The sequence below is a fragment of the Eulemur rufifrons genome, chromosome 24, assembly GCF_041146395.1.
Source record: "Eulemur rufifrons isolate Redbay chromosome 24, OSU_ERuf_1, whole genome shotgun sequence".
In the NCBI taxonomy this organism is placed as follows: domain Eukaryota; kingdom Metazoa; phylum Chordata; class Mammalia; order Primates; family Lemuridae; genus Eulemur; species Eulemur rufifrons.
The window spans coordinates 26025675-26049145 of record NC_091006.1 but is presented as its reverse complement, the minus strand read 5'-3'; the positions used below and the strand labels follow the sequence as shown (position 1 = coordinate 26049145).

The 23471-nt window shown below is 35.9% G+C and overlaps 1 protein-coding gene across 5 annotated transcripts in view; it reads right to left on the bottom strand.

Moving 5' to 3' along the window:
- The window catches only part of EPHA5 (EPH receptor A5), a 272484-nt gene that overhangs the window by 15508 nt on the left and 233505 nt on the right, over window positions 1–23471 (bottom strand). For all 5 annotated transcript variants that reach the window (XM_069457146.1, XM_069457142.1, XM_069457144.1 and 2 more), the window contains 3 exons: window positions 13034–13095; window positions 11417–11626; window positions 8680–8829 (listed from right to left, as the gene is read on the bottom strand). In XM_069457146.1, coding sequence (XP_069313247.1) covers window positions 8680–8829; window positions 11417–11626; window positions 13034–13095 — 422 coding nt within the window. The remainder of the gene's footprint in view (window positions 1–8679; window positions 8830–11416; window positions 11627–13033; window positions 13096–23471) is intronic.

Genomic DNA, 23471 nt, shown 5'->3' with positions numbered 1-23471 from the left:
TATAGTTCGATATTCCTGTTCACAAAAACTCAGCTAGCACTAGGAATTTTGGAATGCTTGATCTACAAACATAGGATCCCACATAGCATGTTACCAGCCAGGGTATGCCCTTCACAATGAAGGATGTGTGGAGTTATCACTTAACATCCTCAATAGGTTCTTGGAAACTGCAACTTTAAGCAGATCAATGTATAACAAAACCAATGTTACCCTAGGCTAATTAATATAAACAAGAGTTAAGTTCCTATGGCATATTTTTGGTCACAAAAACATCACCAAACTTCTAACTAAAGACCAAAACATGTCTAAAATTAAACACTGAAATAAATATGAGCTATACATACATTTAAAAAGGATTAATAAAAACAAGTAACAGAATTATTTCCCTGCTTATTAATTTTAAGGTCCCAGGGGACCAGAGCCTCTCCTGGCAGCTCACAGACCAAGGCAGGAACCAGCCCTGGACAGGACACCATCCCATCACAGGGCGTGTTCACACAGACCACATTCATTCAGACTGGGGCCATTTAGACATGCCAATTCACCTCCCATTCACATCTTTGAGATGTGTGAGGAAACCAAAGTACCCAAAGAAAACTCATGCAGACATGAGGAGAATGTGCAAACTACACATACTTTTTTTCTCAACAGCATCATAACAAAGTGATATTTAATAAAATGATGTTATTCCAGGACCTGTACTTCATGATGTGCTGATAAATTTGTAACAGCTGGCTCCCCTTAGATGAAAAACAGATTTTTAACATTTGCAAATGTATGTGGTACAAATACTCTCTCCATGCCAATTGTAAGCTACTAACATGGTCTCATTCAGGTAGAAAGTATGTTAGCTGCTATGAGATGGTTTCAGCACATTGCTACACATAGCTTAGCATCCAGAAGCAACTAGCCTCACAGAATGCTGGAATGGTCTTTTAAAGGCAGTACCAACACGAAGACAATGCTCCAGAAGGATTGGGTGCCATTCTTCATGTATATGTATTAAATCAGATTTCTATGGTGTGCTCCATTCCCAGTGACTTTTGCGAGAAAGCATAGCTAGGGTTCCACTGACCTAACAGTTATGAAGTTACTTGTGCAAAAAGATCAGCAGAAGAGTAGTCACCATGTTGGCAAGGAAAATTGATACTAAGCAGCAAGAGGCAGTTAGACTGCCTTCTCATAGTTGGGGCAGGGAGAAATACATGTGAAACCACAAGAATGAGGGATTGGATCAGACCACTGGTTAAGCCACCACCACCTAGCAAGTTCATAGGTGATGGGAATTCAGAATGGATAGTGAAACAGATAGAGGACAAGGACTAGGTGAGATCCTGAGATTGAAGGTACAGAGGCTATAGTTCATCCAGTAACCTTCCTCTTCTGAGTTCTCTCTCAGGAACAGAAGTTCACACAACCATGGAACAGATGCTCTCTAAATCTATGTGGAGAAGTAGTCTGTGCTAAAATGAGGGTAGAACATGGCAACTATGAAAATTGGTCTCTCAGATCCTCACCTACAGGGATGGTTATTGGCCAACGACCCAAACTGCTGTGTTCTAAAACCCTTTGTGAAATTTTCACCACGGCCATGTTCTACGCAGGTTATTCCCAGGCAAGTGTTAAGCATGGCAGAGATAAGACAGGCCCATTTCCATGAGGTATGGGAAACCTCCTGTGACAGGCAGTGTTAGATTGGGGACTCACTGGAAGTAGAACTGAACTTCCTGTCAGTCACTTGCACCCAAACTTCCTTCCTTCCATCTCAACCAAACTCAGGGACAGACTGGTGTCACAGTAGAATATCTCTCCTAGCTTCCTTTCATCCTTCTATGATTTTTCTTACAAATATGTCCCCCTAATAATACTCATGCATATCTTATTACCTTCTCTTGATATAGGCTTCTTGGAGAACCTAAACTAGCCCATGGATTATGCCATTGCCATGGGGACTATATGAGTATTATATATATTCATCCTTACTATACATCTCCAAGATAAGAATTGTTATACACATTTTTACAGATGAAACACTGAGGTTTCAAATAATGGGAAAGTTAAGTAATTTCCCATCTTTAGCAGCTAAGAAATGGGAATAGAATAGCCAAAGCAATCTTAAGCAAAAAGAATACATCTGGAGGCATCACATTACCAGACTTCAAACTACAATATAAGAATATAGTAACCAAAACAGCAGTACAAAAATAGGGAAATAGACCAACGGAACAGAACAGAGAACCCGCATATAAAACCATCTTCCTGCAACCAACTGACCTTCTACAAAGCAGACAACAACATGCACTCGGGAAAAATGCCCTATTCAATAAATGGTGCTGGAAAAATTGGATAGCCACATGCAGAAGAATAAAACAAGACCCCTATCTCTCACTATTTGCAAAAAAAATAATTCAAGATGGATAAAATACTTAAATGTAGGACATGAAACCATAAAAATTCTAGAAGAAAATGTAGGAAAAACTCTTCTAGATAATGGCCAAGGCAAAGAATTTATGACTAAGATCTCAAAGGCAATTACAGCAATAACAAAAATAAATAAATGGGACTTGATTAAATTTAAAAGCTTCTGCACATCAAAGGAAATAATCAAGAGAGCAAATAGGCAACCTACAGAATGGGAGAAAATATTAGCAAACTATACATCTGATGAGGAGCTAACATCCAGAATCTACAAAGAACCCAAACAAATCAGCAAGAAAAAAGCAAACAATCCTGTTAAAAAGTGGGCAAAAGACATGAACAGATGCTTCTCAAAAGAAGAAAGACAAATGCCCAAGAGAAATAAAATGCTGAGCATCAGTAATCATCTGAGAAATGCAAATCAAAACAACGAGATATCACCTTACCTGTGTCAGATTGGCTCTTATTAAAAAGTCCAAAAACAGTAGATGCTGGTGTGAATGCAGAGAGAAAGGAACACTTATACACTGTTGGTGGGACTGCAAATTAGTAAAACTTCTATGGAAATCAGTGTGTAGATTCCTCAAAGAACTAAAAGTAGACCTACCATTCAATCCAGCAATCCCAATTCTGGGTATCTACCCAAAGGGAAAGAAGTCATTTTATCAAAAAAGACACTTGTACTCAAATGTTTATTACAGCACAATTCACAATTGCAGATATGTGTAATCAACCTATGTGCCCATCAATTCATGAGTGGATTAACAAGATGTCGGGTGTGTGTGTGTGTATGTCACACATATATACCATAGAGTATTGCTCAGCCATAAAAAGGAACAAATTAATATATTTTTGCAGCAATTTGGAAGGAACTGGAAACCATTATCCTAAGTGAAGCATCTCAAGAATGGAATAACAAATACCCATGTACTCCCTAATAATTTGGAACTAACTGATGTGCACACATGGGCACAGAAAGAAGTAAAAATTATTGGGAATCAACAAGAGGGATGGGGGGAGGAAGAAGGGGGTAAAAACCTACCTAACAAGTTCAATGAACAATATTCAGGTGCTTTTGGCATATAAACCTGTAGTCTTTCCACTTTCATACTGAGTCACACCATTGAAATTAGAAATAATTACCCCCCCACATGAAAATAATTTGAGAGGGGCATGAACCTTACCCTAAAGATTCATATTTATTTGCACTATATATACATATGCATGTGTGTGTGTATATATATATATTCAGAATTAAAATGAGCTATTTTGGAAGATGGTGCATTCTTCATCACAGAAGTGAAAATGTAGGCTTGAAAACTGAGTAGCAAGAAAATCATAGGGAAAATTTGAACATCAGCTGTGTGTTTCCATGAATTAAGTTCTACTTAGGACTTAGTGCTTATATTGCTAGGTATCTACTTAAGATCCTACATAGAAGAGCTGTTACTATGAGATATGAAGCTACCCAAAATGACTAGAGTTTGTGAATATATTTCTGGAAATAATCTCAGATAACATAAAACATTTTCAGATGTATCAGTTTTGTGCCAGGATTTGTTTCCTATTTTCAATGGTAATTAAAGACAAATTGAGCATGTCTTTTTTCTTAGTATATCGATCTTAGAGCAATAGAGTTACAGGGTTTAAAAAGATCTTAGAAATCCTCTTTTCCAGCCCCTTCTCTTTATAATCATTGAAAATGACAGCAAGAGTTGTAGAATACTAAATGACTGGCTCTATGTCCAAGATTTTTATTTTGTTGTTGTTGTTATACTGCAAGGTGTAAGAACTTTGAGCTGAAGTACTGCTAATTCTTTATGTATCACTTTTTGAAAAGGGTAGTTATCATGAGGATACTAGTTCTTAAAACAATTACTTATATCCAAGGGTAGCATTATCCTTAGAAGATCAATATTATCTTAGAGAACCAATATTCTTTGGTCCAACACACTCATTTTAGACATTATTTTGAGGCTAAGAAGTTGAATAATTTGCTCACTGTCAAATCTTAGTAATTTGCAGTTTGGGTGAGAACTAAATTCTTCATACTCTTACTTTAGTTAATTACAACATGCTCCTTGTTTTGACACAAAATATTTAGGTGTATATGTGTGTGTGTGTATACCTTTCTTTCATATCAGAAGTTGAAACAAAGAGTAGAAATAGGAAGAAAGGAACACCTGGTTCAAAGCTAGTTGACCTCTTTTTGGAGTCAAATATTCTTGCTGCCTTATAAGAAAGATCTGAGACAAGAGAAGTAGCAATAAAACTACTGGATTAAAACTTGCAAGAAAAAGAAAGCACAGAAAACTGCCTAAAAACGAGGAAAAAAATAACTGTAACATAAGACAATTAACAAAACAGATTTCTTAAATAAGTCTTTAAAACTTTTTGGAAACAATGCTTAGTACAATCTATACATTCACACATTCCATAATACGTGCAAGAAACAGACACTGTCATTATATATAAAAATGCAATGCAATGAAATCGTTAGTTTGGTTTTTATCTTAGGTTCTGAAAATTGTTGACATTTAAAATGTTTACTATCAATAAATAGGCTTCTACTGACTGCAGGATGTTATCTTAGCTTTCTGAGCTTGCATCAGAGTTCATGGTCTGGTATTTACCTAAAATCATCTTAGCAGTTCTAGTTTATTTTTATTATGTATTGTTACAGTTTTTCTCTGTCATGGCAGCTGCAATCTGAAATCAAAAGAAACCTACTGCTGCATTCTGTCCTCCTGACACAGAGGAAGGTCTCCTCTGTGAGATTTAGATTATCCTGCATGTCTTGGTAATGTAACATTTTCATGGTGGCAAAACCCTTTCACAATCAGATAGCATCTGGAATGTAGAGATTATGGGATATATCATTTGAAATTGCCAAGTCAGTATTTCTACTTTGTTCTCTGAGAATTTTTTTCCAGAGAAATATGCAGGGATCACGATCTTCAAAGACAGTTGGTTTGTCATGTTTCTTGTATACAAAATTTGGTTAGAAGTTAGGGCATATCAAATTTAGTGCTGTATCTAGAAACTAAATGCCAATGATGATCGTTAACTTGTTGAGGAAGTATAATAATAAAGCATGTATTGGACTTTGTATTGAAGACAGACACTAACATCTATAATTATATGATCATTTTCTGTAAACCTCATTTAAATTCCTGAAATACCTTGTAAAAGCCAAAATATAAGATTTTTAAAATAAATTTCTGAAAATATTATATCAGCACTTCCTTGTATTTTTCTAAATAGTTTGCAATAACGTTACCTGGAAGAGTTTCAAGATACTCAAATGACAGAAATCAGGAAAAAAAATAAAATTAAAAAAGAATAATAAAAATAACAAAGAAGCACCTATGAAAGCAAGAATGGATGATGCTACGATGCCAAAGAAGCTTTTAAGCATCAAATAAATGAACTTTTATTCACTTATCTATGTAACTTTATAGTCTTCACCCACAAAGAACAGTCAGTGGCCCAGCCCTCTTGTCATGGGATTGGCCAGTGGGATTTTAGCAGATGTGTTTTAGGCTGAGATACATGTGGGCTCCTTCTTGCCCTTTAGCCACTTGGCAAATGAGATCACGTTTGGGCTAGCCTGCTGGTACGAGGAGAAAAGTGAGAGATTTTTGAAGGAGAGCCAGGGTGTACCAATATAGATCAATTGGCCCCCAGGAGCACAAGCAAGTCTAGTCAAGACCAGCATAAACACTTAAGAACGTTCACTTAGCACCACAGTCTACTTTGGGCTATAATTCTATCTGTGACAGACACAACTATATTAGCTTTAACTGCCAGTAATGAGGATGATGTGCTACACAGTTGGGAAGGACTAATAATTCTAAGTAACAAAATCAGAATTCAAAATACCTCAGGTTTGAGTTGGAGTTAACTAGGCAAGTAAGGGACAAATGTTTACCTTGAGTGTAGTAGACACACGGTAGGGACTAGCATATCAATGTTTGCTGGCGGTATAGATTAAGATACCTTTCCAAAAATTAAAGGGAAGAAAGGCATTGAAATGAACCTTGAGATAACTTAGAAGCCAAACCATGCAGTGCTCTGTCATATGACATGTTAGAATTTGCCATTTATCTGAAGAATAGAAAGTAGTAAATGGGTAAGTATTACACATTGAATTGAATGTTTTATATTCAATTTGAAGGCTGATTTAGGATCACTGATTGGAAGTGAGTGAAGGGAGGTAGCAGATAACAATTCAGCTGGATAGTTAGATACGAAAATTTTAGAGAACAAGGTTGAAATTTCTGGTATAATTTTATTATTTTTGTAACCTTAAGAAAGTCATTCAACTTCTCTGAGCCTTAGTTTCTTCTCTAAGCCTTAGTTTCTTAACTGTAAAACAGTTATAATAATAGCATTTCTCTGATGGTTTTTTAAATATAAAAATATATATATTAAAAAATAGGAATTGAATGATAGTTTTGTCACAGTCCTACCCCTAAAATCATAAAGCTGAAGACAATAAATACTGTTTTCCCAGATTTAGAGACATCAGTCAGCACTCTCCAAGTAGAGTGGAGCACAAAGAAAACCACTTTAGCAATTTGAGGTGACAAGAAGGGAACTGACTCACTGCCTTGCAGTGTGATTGCTGAGAGGCAGGAATGCACGAAGACAGTGTGCTGCTGCAATCAGAGAAGAATGCTGTGGAACAATTCCTAGGAAAGCTGGCCTGAGACCCTGCCTTCTCACCTGGGGAAATTAGAAGAAGGTTGGCTAGCTGGAGACGTCTGCAATAAGCACCAAAGAGGCAGCATTGCTAGAGCACCCAACAAGAATGCGTTTCCCTTGGGTAAAGTGGGCATAGGCATGGTACAGTAGGAGACTATGGGGGCAACAGGTGGCAAGTGAGAGGAACTGTAGGAAGTTGAAGTACGGCCTCCTCCTCTGGTGTACGTGCAGGGAGGAAGCCTTCAGCTACGCCTTTTGGAAATGCTCAGACAGGTGCCTCAGGAGAGAACTGATGTCTGGGCATCTGTCCCACAGGAGGTATCAATAGCCTCCCCCTCCCATTATGAAAACAATCTTGCCCCTTCTTTTCTGTCTCTCCATCCAGACCAATCCTGAAGAATACAGATACAGACTCTGGCAGAGGAGGAGAAGCAAAAATCTGACCATTCTTCGTTCCCACTCTAGGTACCTAGGGTCAGGCTGGCGCTGCAGTTGTGGAAAACACTTTGAAACGAACATGGGATTGACTTCTAGATTGGACTTGAATTTTTATATTGGAAAGTGAATGTTAGTGACTGGCATTGTTGTTTCAACAAAATTCAGCTGAAGCTCTATAGTGATTAACAATCTTGAAGGCATAGGGCATAGATGAAAGAAATTTTTGGAGAAAAATAAATGTTTCCAGTAAGTACATAATGAAATTAAGACTGTTCAATATACTGGCTTTACAAAGAAGTGATGAGATATTAATTGGTAAAGCACTTAAGAGATTCTGTGGCACATAGTAAGGGCTCAATTAATGTCAGCTGCTTTTATAACTATTTTGCTGCTTCTCAAAAGAAAAATATCAAATTTCCATATGTTGCAAAATGGAAAGGGGCTGCTTTGAATAGTAATGATGGAAAATTACAAAGGCAAAGATTAAAGAGCCATGTGTCAGTCATCAAATAATAAACATTCTGAATTGAATAGAAGATTCTTTCATGGCTCCTTTAATTCCAGAATTCTGTTATTTTAAGCCTGAGTTGTTTTCCCATTGTGGTAAGAGTCTGTTTTTTCCCCCCCAAATTAAATAGATAATACAACTCTTCTTATATTTTTTAATTTAAAGAAACATAGATTATTCCTTTTTATCCTCTAAGAGCATCCACTATTAAATCAATATCATTCATCCTTCTGGTTTGGAGTATTAGCTGCCTTTATCAAATGCAAATCACAGAAACTTACCTGTCAGTATTCATTCTTTGATGGCTCTTTCTTTATCTTTGAAAATGATCCTGACATAAATTGAGTGAAATATCCCCACAGTGCAACTAGAACTGTCTGACAAGGGACCGAGTTTCTATAGAACTGTAACTTATTTTCCTTTGTACTAACTCATTTTGAGCTTCTGAATAAAGGATATTGCAACAACAAAACAGATCAGAGGGTAAGCAAAGTATTTCAGTTTTGTAAGCAACCGTCACTTTCAGAAATGAAAAACATTGTAAGTGTCTTGACTCAGAGAACAAAGCATTTCATTTTCAACGTGAGAAAGAACAGTCCCATACTCACATCTTGATTGGTCATCTCCCAGTAGGGTCTCTCTCCATAAGACACAACTTCCCACATTACTATTCCATAACTCCAGACATCGCTGGCAGAGGTAAACTTTCGGAAAGCTATTGCTTCTGGGGCAGTCCATCTGATTGGAATTTTGCCTCCCTAAAATTGAAAAAGAATGAAAAATATCCCCACCTACTTCAAACGTATCTAGGGATACTGTTGCCATGCTGAAAACATCTAGAAAGAGATACAGCATTTTTAAGTGAATCTGTTTGACAGCACGCGGTCTCTTTTCACAACTCTCAGCCCATAAGCACTTGTAGACTAACTACTAATTGGCTGTCCGGAAAGTTTCTAGTTTAAATTCTGTTTGACTACAGGGATACATACAGGATCCACATCTCAATTACAGTACTCAGGATGGCAGCTCTAAGTAAGGGAAAGCAGGCAGTCAAGCAAATCAATAAGGTATATCCTCATGACTTTCTCACACAGAGTACAGGATTCAAATTCCCCGGGTGCCTTTTTTTCTTTAATGCACAAACTGTAAATGGAAATTCTAGGTTGCTGAATGCAATCCTGAGAAGCTTAGTAGTTAATAACACAAACATGAAAATCAGATAGATTACAAACTTACAGTTATACCTTCCCTCGATGTTGTGTTATTTCTTTTAGACTTGTTTTCTCTTTTTTTCTGCTAGCATATATTTATTTTGTAAGACTGCTCAATTTAAGAGGGTATCTGTATAACTCAACCAAATTTAAAATTACTGAAATTGGATTACGGGGGACAATTTATCACATTATCAAGTTTAGAGTTTTTTTTTCCATGGTATAAAATTAATTTGGGCTGGGCTTGGTGGCTCACATCGGTACTCCCAGTACTTTGGGAGGCTGGGGTAGGAGGATTGCTTGAGGTCAGGAGTTCAAGACCAAACTGGGCAACATAGTGAGACCCTGTCTCTACAAACGATTTTTTTAAAAAAATAATTGCATGTGGTGGTGCATGCCTGTAGTCTCAGCTACTTAGGAGGCTGAGGTGGGAGGATCGCTTGAGCCCAGGAATTCTAGGCTGCAGTGAGCTATGGTCACGTCACTGCACTCCAGCCTGGGTGAGAGAGTGAGACCCTGTCTCAAAAAAAAAAAAAAAAAAAAAAAAAGAAATTATTTGGTATGTTTTCTCTTAGTACACACAATAAGGAGTTTTATATCCTGCCTCCTTCAGGGTGACATTATTTTTTGATTAATTTTTAAAAGCAGGCAAAGCCCATATGACCAAATATTTCCTCTATAAGCAAATATATATCAACAGAAAGAGAGGTGAAGGCTTTAATACTTTCTTGTATAAAGACTGATGTATACCTTCCCTTTTTAGAGGAAGGGAGTGATTTAATTCACATACTTGGGGGAAAAAAACAGGGATTTAAATTGCTGTTTATTAACCAAAGTTTCAAGATATATAAAGAAATAATAATTTGGGGTCATGTTTGAAATTATTCTGGGAGTTGAAGTAAGGTTTGAATTATTTGCTCTTTAGATATATGGTAATACCACTCGAAGAAGACTTTCCTGAAACTTATTTTTGTTAATTAACTATTCCTAGGCAAGGTCACATGATGAGGCCTTGTTATGCATAGATGTTCTATAATTCTCTCAAAATTGTCCTTTGTTGATTACGTTAAACCTCAGCCCATAATTTTTCTCCTGGTCCTCTGACCATCGTATGTGTCATTAATATCATCCGAAGTTCCCTTATCTTCTTGTCTCTCCTGTAGATTTTCCACAAAATACCACCACATCCCATTTTAGAGGGGTAAGTATTGGGAGATCTCAGGATCTTTGTGTCTCAAGTAGCCCTGTAACACTAAGGTCCCCAACCCAGGGCCACAAACCAGGCTGCACAGCAGGAGGTGAGCAGCAGGCAAGCAAAGTGACTTCATCTGTATTTACAGCCCCTCCTGATTGCTCACATCACTGCATAAGCTCCACCTGGTGGGCGCACTAGATGCTCATAGGAACTAGAACCCTACAGTAAACTGTGTATACGAGGGTTCTAGGTTCCCTATGAGAATCTAATGCCTGATGATCTGAGGTGGAGCTAAGGCGGTGATGCTAATGCTGGGGAGCGGCTGCAAATGCTGATTATCATTAGCAGAGAGATTTGACTGTGCAAAAAACGTAATGTGCTTGAATCATCCTGGTACCATGTCCTCCACCCCCAGAATTGTCTTCTATGAAACCAGTCCCTGGTGCCAAAAAGGTTGGGGACCACTGCTGTAGCATGACACATGGACACAAACCTTCAAAAATCTGCTTTTTGCACTTAACTAAGATACCAACCAATCTCATTGGCAAAAGACTTTTCTATAACGTTGATCTTGCTTAGCCCAGGTTTATTAAATATAATTCTAATTTCTATTTTTAGTAGAGACAGGGTCTCACTCCTGCTTAGGCTGGTCTTGAACTCCTAAGCTCAAGAGATCCTCCTGCCTCAGCCTCCCAGAGTGCTAGGATCACAGGTGTGAACCACGGTGCCTGGCCGAGAAGAATATTTTATTTTTTTTATCTAAGTTTAATATTTGAGTTTGCTGATTCATAGAAAGGAGAATTATCTGGACTTTTAATATCCTCTCTTTCCCTTCCTGATTTTGTTATAGGAATGCCCTTTTGGTATTTGATTTAAAATCTTAAAAAAATTAAGTGCCTCTAGTCCAGTGTTTCAAAAGTACATTCTGTTAGATCTTACCCTTGTGGTATAGGCTGCCTCAGGATCATCTTCCAGTACCCTGGAAAGTCCAAAGTCAGACACTTTGCACACAAGGTTACTGTTGATTAAGATGTTTCTAGCAGCAAGGTCTCTATGCACATAGCCCATGTCGGAAAGGTACTTCATTCCTGCCGCTATGCCTCTCAGCATGCCAACGAGCTGAATCACAGTGAACTGCCCATCGTTTTTCTGTAAAGACAATGTAGAAACATTATTCTAGCAACACCAATCGCTGGGGGAAAATACGAAAAAAAATCTTCCTTCAATTCCCAAATTAATAATATCACTCATTAAAATTCATATGCAGTTGCTAGCTGAGGGAGAATGGAAAATGTTAGAAAATATATAGCTAACTTGGTAATGTTTATCTGCCCTCTGTCTGGTCAAAGCAGATAAAGGCTTTGAAAGCCCTTGTCAAAAATCTCATTTAGTTGCTCTTTTCTGCATTGTAACTCCTTTATTCTCAGTCATCAGAGGAGTTTGTTCATCACTCCAGCCTAGTACCTGCCTTGGGTCAATACTGTATGTATTTTAAGGTGATTTAAAAGATGCTAGCTGGATAGGCACATTAAGGTGAATATAAAGTGGCCAGAGGAGATACAGGAGTTTCTGTATCAGCAGAAGGGCCAGGGATGACTGAGCAATGACCAGGACAATGTTAGCAATTCTTGGAAGTTTATTGTCTTCGTCAAGGGCACTGAACTTCATGCAATCACACAGACTCAAAGGGCTCAACCAGTAATCATTTTGAAATAAAGTAATGATGTGACTTTAAGAGACGAGAGAACGTGAAAGTGTGGATCAAACATTTGGCAACAGAATCTGGTAGAGGCTGGAGATTAGAAGAGGAAACTTTGGCTGATTAGTGGACCACTTTCATATTCATTGCGCAGGCCCTTCTTACGATGGCCATCAAAGCCATTGTCCCATCACTTTTCCTGATCAAAAGCAACAGTCACTCTACTGAAGTTACAAAAAGCCAGCCTACAGGTATAATCAGACCTGAAAATATGTCACACTGTCTAACACAAGCTATTTCTTAATAAAGTGAGTTGCCAACATTTAAAATTGGGCAATTTTCACATAGAACAATCTTTTCCTGAAACCCAGATGATCTGACCATATTGGCTATTGTTGATGACCACATGACTGCTCCATTGATGTGAGTAGTGACTGGCCCACAAGTGGACTCTGAGCAGTTATAGACTCCCATTTGACACCTTCATAATATCTGTATGGCTCATTTAGACATTTTTTCTTGCTCTGCCTGATACTATGTATTTTGAGAAATTTAAGTAGTTGTAAACTTTTGTTCGCCTCTTTCCTTCTTTTTATTCTTTTCCTCTCTTTTTTTCCTCTTTCATTCCTTTTTTATTTTTTGCAAATTAACACATATTTAAAACTGTAGCGGCAAATAATTTGTGTAAGTTTTCAGTAAAGGACAATTTTCAAACCAAAGTTAATTCTGGCGTATAATTACTGATTTCATATATTTCTATGTCATTTAAAACTTTAGTTTTAAAGTGGCACGATTTCAACTTCACCATCACAGCCAATGTACAAGTAACGCTTTCAATAACTAGTCCCAAATCCTACCTTTAAAAATGTATCTAAAGAGCCATTCTCCATATATTCTGTCACTATCATCACTGGTTTACCTGAAAAAGAATACAGAGTGATATAAACTGCTGCTTTTTGATTTTCGCATTTTTATCTAGGAAATTTGCCAGGGAGTTTTTATTTGTGTCCAAATTATATATATGTTCATTTTAAAAATGTCCTCTTGGGGTAATAGGCAAATTCCTGACATGATAATATCTTATTATCTGTGAGAAAAAAGTATCACAAGATTAGTAACAGATTGACATTTAAGATAAACACGCACAATTGCCAATATTGGAACTAATTTATGTAGAACATGAATTTAAAGGTGAATTCTGTTTTAATGTAGGTAATGATATAATGTATCAAATAATATCCAGCAAAACACTTGGAAGATATTCATCTTGGTCATATTAAATAATTCTAAATAAAAACTCGTTTCCTAACTGCTCTGTCTATAATCCCTTGAATATGTATGTTGTGTTTTCCTACCTTTATTTCTACGCTTTTGCAACTTCTTTCCTTATGGCTACCTCCCTTTCCTTTTTCAGCCACACACTTACTCTATTAACCCCATTTGTTTTTCATTCTTCAAAGCCCTGTTCTAATTCCCCTTGTTATATGAAAACTTCCCTTAGCAATCATCACTTCTGATGGAAGGAATTCTCTTCCTTTCATATCTGACATTGACATGTAGCCTAGACATTAGCCAGACAGATTCCGGATCCATACTTTTTGACTTTTAAACCCAGATCCCTCACTATCTCGTGACCTTGGGCCAAGTCAATTATCATCTCTGTGCCTCAGTTTTCTCATCTGTAAAATCAGGATAATGACACTTATCTCATTGTGGTGTTGTGTGTATCTACCAAGTCATATGGTTCTCCAAAGCATTCACAGTAATGCCATTACTTAAAATTTTGTATGTAAGAATAATTATTATTATTTTATAAAATTTTGTCAACTTTTTCTCTGTGTATTAACTTTCTTGCTGGATTTAAGTTGACAGACTAGATTAAATATTATTCCCTACAAAATTGTGATTCTTTGTACCCAGTATATCTGTAATACAAGATCAAAAATCTCTCCTGTACAAGGAAATATCTAAAACATGGTTGCTAGTTTGATCATTCCACATTAACTTCACTATATTTGGAAACACGCCCATTTATTCTCTAATAAAAATACACTACAGAAAATTTAAGTGTCAATTTAAACTATTTTGAGCTACGAAAAAAGGAGATCTATGATGACAAAATTACTATCTTATATATTCTTTAATTAACTTTTTACATTATGAAGGGAAACAAAGCCTATACAATTGTGCAATGTGTTATAATTAATGTAATGGTATTCTCCAGAGGGGCATCTGTATTTTACTTGAAAATTGATTAACTCAGGACATAGAATTAGAGCTTGAATAGTTATACATATCTTATTATCTAGAAGTGCAAATAGAGATATAGAGAGTTTGACAATTACATATGAAAAAGAAATAACTGGGATGAAACAGGATTTTTCATCCCAAGGTCACGTAAAACTCACTGTTTAGATAATAAGGTAGGACGGTCTAACTTCTCACTTAGATAATTATCTTCTTAGGACAACAGGAAAAAAAAAAGATTATAACTATTTTGTTTTTCTCCTTCCTATAATTGTAGTCTATGTTCAGTCTATGTTCATGAATAGAGAAATGCTTCCAAATTAGACTTCATTTTAATGATATTGCCATACCAAGTTAGAAGGACCTCCATTGGACTCTAAAATAGACAAAAATCTGCTTTGGGTCCTTTTCATCCCATTCTCATATCTCAGAGCATTTTATTTCTGTCTGAAACCCCATTCTTTAAAGCATCCAGAACTAACATACTTCTCCCAAGGGTGATAGCCAACCTGTTTAGGCACAATTACTGATGTGTTAAACTTTATACCAGCCATAAAGCTGTGCTATCCTGGAGCAACCCGCTATACCTGACATTACTCCTTCATTCGCCTGATTTCACGAATTTGGAAGCACCCGGGGAAGAAACTGGGTGTGTATATAAAGGGGACACATGGATCACTCTGGCATCAGCTTTTTACCAAACAGTAGAAAAATCTTTTGATAGATTTACAAATAATAGAGCCAAAGGAGTATGTACCTGCGGAATATCAGCCCTGATGTAACTAAAAGGAGGCCTAGATTTTCTGGAAAAGGCCCGTAGTTCCAAGAATCCTCTGTCTGTGGCTCTTTGATTCTGATTCTGCCTGATCTCACTCCTTACTTAGGGAAATCTACTGAGGAGGTTGTCTCATAATAAGAAAAACTGAATTCCAGCACACATCCAGGGAATATAGTCTCAGCTTTCCCTTCTTGGCACCTCTCAGCTCATACCACACAGCAGACCCCTCGTTCTTCAACGCAAAACACTAATCTACGTCTCTCATTATCTACTCTACCCCACATCCTTGCCGTTTGTGGGGCTTTCCCTATATTTCTACTTACAACACACTTTCAGTTTCTTTCCTCTCTCTTTTCCTAGACTTTCTTTTTTCTGCCTATTTTCTCATATTTTGGGCTCACTTCTTACAGTTTTGGGTCAGTGGTAAATATTTCCACTGCTCACCCATGTCTAGTGAGCAGAATTTGGATGGAATTCCCATATAAAATATCTTTTTCTTGGGAATATTTGTATGTTAAATTCAACTTCCAACTCACCAAACTTTCAATGTTTACTCCAAAGAGAATGCACTGATCAGACCACTTATTTACATTAAAGAATACACGTTGGGAAAGAAAAAGTGATGACTTCTTTGGGAGATGGGCAGCTAGCATTCATCCCGTAAGATTCTCAGCTAACATCACCTAGTTTTAAAAGTCACGTTAATTATTTATGACAGTGTAGGTTGTGATGTCAAAAACAAAAATGTTATTTGAGAAATATGATAAGGACCTAAAACACCTCTCATATTTCACATGATGGGGGAAAAGCAATTAAAATGAATGTTTTGCAAACAAGTATGATCTTCTTTTGTTGACAAGAATAAGACACTTCAGGACCCATTCGATTATTTTTCATGCTTGAGTCATTTTAATGCTAATTACATTTAGTTTGGCTTCTGTTTTGTCTCACTTCCTGCGAGCCTGCAAGAATGACATGGCAATAATTAATGTTGCTTACTCTAACCCTTGTAAATTCAATAAAACTGTATAAATCATTTTCCATTAGCCAGCTTGAAGTACAGACACAGAGTAAATCTGCCAATAATTTTGAAAGCATATTATAAAAAATCCATATAAAAAGAGGTCATAAAGCATGTCAAAACCTGATTTTAATCACAGAGTAGTTTTTATATTACTTTATATAATTTACTGAGGGTCTAAGAAGGAATACAAACCCATTATTTGTGGAATTCACCTTTATTATTGATAATCATAACAGAGCTCCAATTTATGGAATTATTAAACCTACTTTTGACAAGGCACCGTTGTAATTATTATTAAAATTGTATAATCATGTTGCAGTAAACATTTTTCAGATAAAGAAAATTAGGCTTAGAAAGGTTCAATACTTTAGTTGGCTTGACTAGAGCAAGTCATAGAAGAAGGAAAGTTGGGAATCAAATTTACATTTATTTGAATATGAAGGCTGTTCTCCATTCTTCCATACTACATTGCCTATAATGTCAAAATATTTACTTTCACTTTTAATTCCATTCTAAAGTCTCATAAATATTCACTTTTTTGTGTTAATACAAACTTAGTAGTCATGACTATGTCTTAACAAAGTATTCAACCACTGACAGCAGATCTAGTAAGAATTAACCTTCTCTCAGTAAATATCCTATTCTTACCTAAGGTCATTATTTATATATATGCTTCAAGCACTTGATCATGAAGAGAGGGAAGTGGGGAGCTGCTGTTCAACGAGTACAAAGTTACGGTTATGCAAGATGAAACGCTCTAGAGATTTGTGCAATATTGTGCTTAGAGTTAATAATACTGTACTGGACATTTAATTTTAAGGGGCTAGACATCATGGGGAGGGGTGTGTTTGTGGATCACAATAAAAAAAGAGTTATTTTCCTTACTATGTAATTTTTTTTGGTGCTAACATCCAACACCAATCTTCAAGAGAGAAAAGAATATGCCCCTCCTGGTAATAAGATTCCTTTTCCATAAGATGTCTCAGAGTTAGGTGAAACAAATTTGAGATGCGTTGATCTAGTGTCCTCACTACTCAGAGCATGGTCTCTGATAAGCAGCAGAAGCATGGCCTGGGAGCTTATTATAGAAATGTAAAAATCTCAGTCCCCAGTTGGATCTATTGAAACAGATTTTGCATTTTAGCAGTCTCCCCAGAGGCACATTAAATTTTGTGAAACACTAAACTAGGCCACATCACAAGAGTTGCAGCTAAATCTGGACTTATTATTTTATTTGCATTCATACCATCTGCCTTTCTGAAACCATTAGATCATCAATAAACACACACCACTTAGGGCTATCAGGGAGCATTTCATTTAGAAGCTTCATAATTCACTGGAAAACAATTGTCATTGGGTTTCTCTTAGAAACATTTTATAAGACTTGTATAATAAATGATTAAATGTAAGCCTCTGCTTACACTTCTGTATCCATAGTTTTATTTCATTATGCCATTCTACTTGGGCTGTATTCCGTTTAGTATACTAACACTTGGAGCTGTGTGAAGTTACTTTTATTCTTATCCCAAGGGGAACTTGGGATAACGCAAACATGTGAATCAATTATTAATGGTTAATGGTGAACCAGAAAAATAGGACCTTGTGCTTGTAGTAGGATATAGAATGCTTATTGCAAGGAGACCACAAACAAAACAACAAAAACAAACAAACAAAACTATGAGACAGTTAGAATTTAGAAAGGCACTCAGATGTTTTAATTCTATTATGGTTCTTATTTGCTAGCTAACATATGAGCGCAAATCATTTTTAAAATTATATAGTATCAATTTGGGGAAATATGATAAAATGAAAAGCCTGTATACCTCACCTGAGACAAGAGCATGAAAATGCAAAATGTCTACACAGATAGACATTCCAAGCTTTCCAAAATATCTTTCTTCATTTTGGATTGTTTACATTGATATAAACTTTCTCAATAGATGTTCATTTCTCAAATTAAAAACAAATTAGAATTGTTCTGACATTAGTGAAGGTAGATCATACAATAATTAATTATGGAGTCATAAATTATGGAGTCTTTTTAGAGGAGGTCGAGGATCTAAATACTATCAACCTGACAACTTTGTTTTATTAATAATAATAACTTTAAAAACACAATGTTTCATTTACTAACAATCAGTCTATTTGTCAGTAAATCTCTATTTCTATAGCAATATCTCTTTCAGATGACTGAGATTTAGATTCTGTCAGGAGGAGCACTTATAAATCTCTCCTAATTATTTTATGTGTATTTATTAAACCTCTGTATATAATCTAACAAAGAAAAACAAGTACCAAATTAAGGAGCCGGCTTCCATTTCTACTTCAGTTTTAAAGTTGTTTATTTCCATCATGATTTATCACTGGTTCATAGAATTTGATTTCTTTTTGTGAAATGGAAAACATAAAATTCAAGTATATTCATACTTTAAACACTTCTCAGGGCAAAAGGTAAATCCAACTTTATACAGAACATCTATAATGGTATGCTAACAGGCAACTCAAATATAACATGTTCACAACTAAACTACTGATTACCAAGCTTAATCTTGTTCCTCCCAAACTCTTTCCCATAAATTGCAACTCCTTTTTTGAGGTACTCAGGACAAACAATTTAAAATTATCATTAACCCCTCTCTTTTCCTCACACTCCACATCCAATGCACAAGAAGCCTTACTATGATTGCCTTCAAAATATCTACAGAATCCACCCACTACTATTTGTCATGTTAGATCATTGCCCTGATCTGTGAATTATGTCAGTAGCTTCCTCACTGCCTTCCTGCTTAAATACAGGCTCCTACCACCTATTCTCAACCTATTGACAGATCTAGAGTCTATCAAATTTTGGCTCTTAAGTCTTCAAAGCTCAGTTTAAGAGATGGTCTTGCAGGGACCAAAGAGTTCTTACACTACCTATCCTCCTAGTACATCTTTAGGCTGAGCTTTTACCAGAGATTCCTGTCACTCATTCCATTGCAGCAACAATGGCTTTCTTGCAGTTTCTTGAACAGTGCAGGCAAGTTTGCTTAGAGCTTGGCTGGTCCCTCTGCTGTAGCACTTTGCCCACAGATGGCTGTAAGGGCCACACCTTTGGCTGTAAGGCCAATACCTTTGCTTCATTTAAGCTTTATGTAAGTAAAACAGAAATCACTAACCATCCACAGGAGCAATATTTCATCATCTTACTCAGCTCAATTTTCTCCATTTAATGTAAGTGTATTCATTCATTTAGTTTCTGTCTCTGCCACTCAAATGTAAGCTCTACAAAGGCACAATCTCAGTCTGTTTAATCTCTGATGAATCCTCACCTATTAATGGGAATAAACATGTACCAGGTGATGGTTAATTAATATTTTTGAATAAATGAATGTTTTCAAGTGGATATGAAATGATAAAATATGAGGTTGGTTATATACATTGTTTAAGAGCTTGGGTTTTGGTGTTAGAGCTGTTTTAAAATCTAGCATTTTCCTATGCTAGTTTTATGATATTGAATAAGATATTTCACCTCTTTAGTGTTAATTTTTCCCATGTGTAAAATGAGAACAAATACTAGTGTTTATGGCATAGCGTTATCATGCAAATTAAAGAAGATAATATATAAAGGGCACTAAGCTTAGTAAATTCTTAACATAATATTAGTGACTAGCAGTAGCAATAACTGATATATGCAAGTTCCTGTGAAAAGATTCGTAGGCAATTTCCTTCCCATGAGTTTTGCTTTTTATATTAAAAGCCCAAGATTTTATAGAATAAAGTTTTTAAAATAAAAATGCAAACTATTTAATTCTAACTAGTTTAAAATGATTAAGTAACTGCAATTTATTCATTCACTATTTTTTTTTTTTTTTTTTTTTTTGAGACAGAGTCTCACTCTGTTGCCCAGGCTAGAGTGAGTGCCGTGGCGTCAGCCTAGCTCACAGCAACCTCAAACTCCTGAGCTCAAGCGATCCTCCTGTCTCAGCCTCCCGAGTAGCTGGGACTACAAGCATGCGCCACCATGCCCGGCTAATTTTTTCTATATATATTTTTAGCTGTCCATATAATTTCTTTCTATTTTTAGTAGAGGTGGGGTCTCGCTCTTGCTCAGGCTGGTCTCGAACTCCTGAGCTCAAACGATCCGCCCACCTCGGCCTCCCAGAGTGCTAGGATTACAGGCCATTCACTATTTTAATTTCATTTATGTCTCTTTGTAAAATTGCCTAGTGTGTCTGGCCCTGGGATAGACACAAAGGGAGCTATAAACCTATGCCAGTTTCAAGAAAATCATTGCATAGTAAGGTAACAAAAGATATACAGCTATAACTATGATATAAAGTATAGCATGACAAAGTCCACAGAAATGCCACTGGCATTTAGACAATTGCCTCCGGCTGAGAATTCATTCATTCAACAAATATATGAAATGCTACACATGCTGGGTATGGATCTAGGAAAACACAAGTGAGCAAAACAAAAACTTTGCCCTTTGAAGCTTGTATTCTGAAGCTTGTATTCTAATTTAGAGCTGGGAAGCTTTCCTCTATTCAGCTATTCACATTATTGAGGGCCTACTCTATGCCAGGTAGATACTCAGGATGAAGAAAAAAATAAAAATAAACGATGCTGATCTAATGAAGGTCACATTTGAATTAAACTTGAAGGTCAAGTAGAAAATGGAGAGGACATTCTAGGGCCGAGTGAAGTATCTCAAAAGGGCAGAAACAAGAATATGGAAGAGTTTTCCAGAAAGGACATAGTGGAATATGGAAATGTGGCCAAATTGTATCAGGTTAAGTATCAAAATATGTGCATAGTGGTCCTTTTGTTTGCTTGTTTGGTGATGAAGCATGGACAGGGAAGCAGTGATTTAGCAAAATCTATCTGAAGGCAGCGTGTCAACTAAGGTGAACTAAGGTGGGAAAACGCCAAAATGAGAAGACTACTTGAAGACAGTTGAAATAGCTCTAGTTAATATATACTAAGGGCTTGTAAAAAGGAAATAACCTTATAAGATAGAATCAAACAATATATTTGAAAGATAATTATAAATTTATATAATAAATCAAAATTGTCTGATAATCTAAGTAATCATTTGTCATTGACTGTGCCAGCTCCTTAAACATAGAAAAAGAGAGATTTCTTTGTTATTCTAATATTGTTTAAATTTATTAATTTTACAGGAGAACTAAATTTTTTCACACACAATTCTAGATTAAGAAATAAAGCTATAAATAATTCTAAGACTCAATAGAAATACTCCTTTAGTCAGTTTAGATAATTTTTCACTGGTGGAAAAAGAAATCTTAAAGACCTAAGGATGCTGCAATGGGAAAATTATAACTTTTTTCTCCTTTTTATCTTTTTCCTGAATCTCATTAAATAGTAGAAGCTGGCACTGTGTCTATTACACTAAAATGTCTTGCATTGCAAATGAGTCAATTAAGCCAAGACCTGCAGGTTTTTTATGTCATTTGTTATGAAAGCTCTCTAGAATATATATATTTGGCACTGTTCTACATATATGTGTGTGTGTGTGTGTGTGTGTAGATACCTATATATGTGTATGTGTGTAAGATGTGTTCTGTTTCACAACAAATCACAGAAGGAATTTGCATGGGGGTTGAAGCTTCTGGCACGTAAGGCAGAAAGATGAAGGCTCACAATGACACCAACCATAGGAGAGCTACTTCAAACTCCCCACCTCAGCTTCAATCAGAAAAATCACAAGATTTAGTTGCACTTATGTCTCATTATCTGTGTGCTGCAGGTTGAGAATAATTGCTGAATAAATTAGCATCAGATCAGAAAGCATGAAATTAAGGACACAAATAAAGTGAGTTGCAACATGGTAAATTAAAAACAAGTTGAAGACTTCCTAAGTTGAACATCAAGAGCTATGTTTATAAAGGGGAAATATAGTTTTAGTTCATACAGAATGAAAAGTAAAAACAAATAAATATTTTTAAGTATTCACATTATCCTTTCCATATATATTAATATGTAGCTTCATGGTGGGCAGCATCACCAAACAGAATATTTGATTAGGAGATTGGAAATTTACAACTATTTTCCCAACCACAGTACCTTTTGTTAGACTAGAAGTCATAGACTCTGGATATGATCTTTTGTTGATACTGACACTAGCTTCTAAAAATAAAGGTTTCCAGTGCATATAAAATATACGGAATTTAGTTGTATTAGTATACAGAGTTGTCTTAGTTTATCTCAGTCTGAACTCATACAACTAAAAAAAGTTCTATAATAAATCAAGGGTCTACAAAGGTAGGTAAATATTAGTTCTAATAATTTTTTACTGTTGTCTACTACTATATGATACGTTTACTTAGATAAAAATAAAAACTTAATGATATAATTACTTGCAATTTTGTTTACATTCACACCAGCCCATCACATGTACATACACATACACACATATTTTAATCCACATGACAATCTTTTAAGGTATTTTTCCTCTTCTTATGTGACATTGAGGCTCAAAGTGTTTAAGTAAGGTATTCATGGATTGGCATATGTTTAGATACAATATGTTTAGATACAATATGTTTACATAAATGTTTAGGATATGAACTGGGTTTTCAAGGAGCATACAATTTTATTTTATTTTTTGCTACAGAGCTGAAAATATATGCAAAAGAGACAAAATTAAGTGGAAGATCTGAATGAAACTTTTGGATTAAATGAAGAAACATTATAGACTGTTGCAAAAATTTTTCACATAGGCAGTTTCAAGAGGAGAGATAAGTTCAAGGCAAAGTGACAAGAGATTGTTTCATGGATTTTATGGAATTTGAGTAGAGTTCTGAAGAACTTGAAAAAGTAGTGAACATGAGGTTGTAAGTTCCATAGAAAGAGGTGAAAGTAGGAAGGGCAAAATATGAGGTTAAAATGGACTAAGAGTAAATGGATACGGAAGAGTTCAGAGCATAGGAAGATAGATAAACAGAAAAGTAATATATTTATCATGCCTATTCTAAACTTGTATTAATTCATTCCATCTTCACAATGCTCTGAGGTATCCTTACTGAATATAATTGATGTGCAAGCGAAGGTTCTGAATGTTTAATTGTTTAACTAAGTTGTACAAAGCCACATAGTAGTTTATGGCAGAATCAAAATTAAAATCCAGTCACTAGATCCGTAGTCCATGTTCTTAAACAGTATGCAGCATGGTCTTTTATAATAATAACAGCAGTCTCACATTTGGCACTGTTCTGCACATTATATCTTAACTCATTACAAA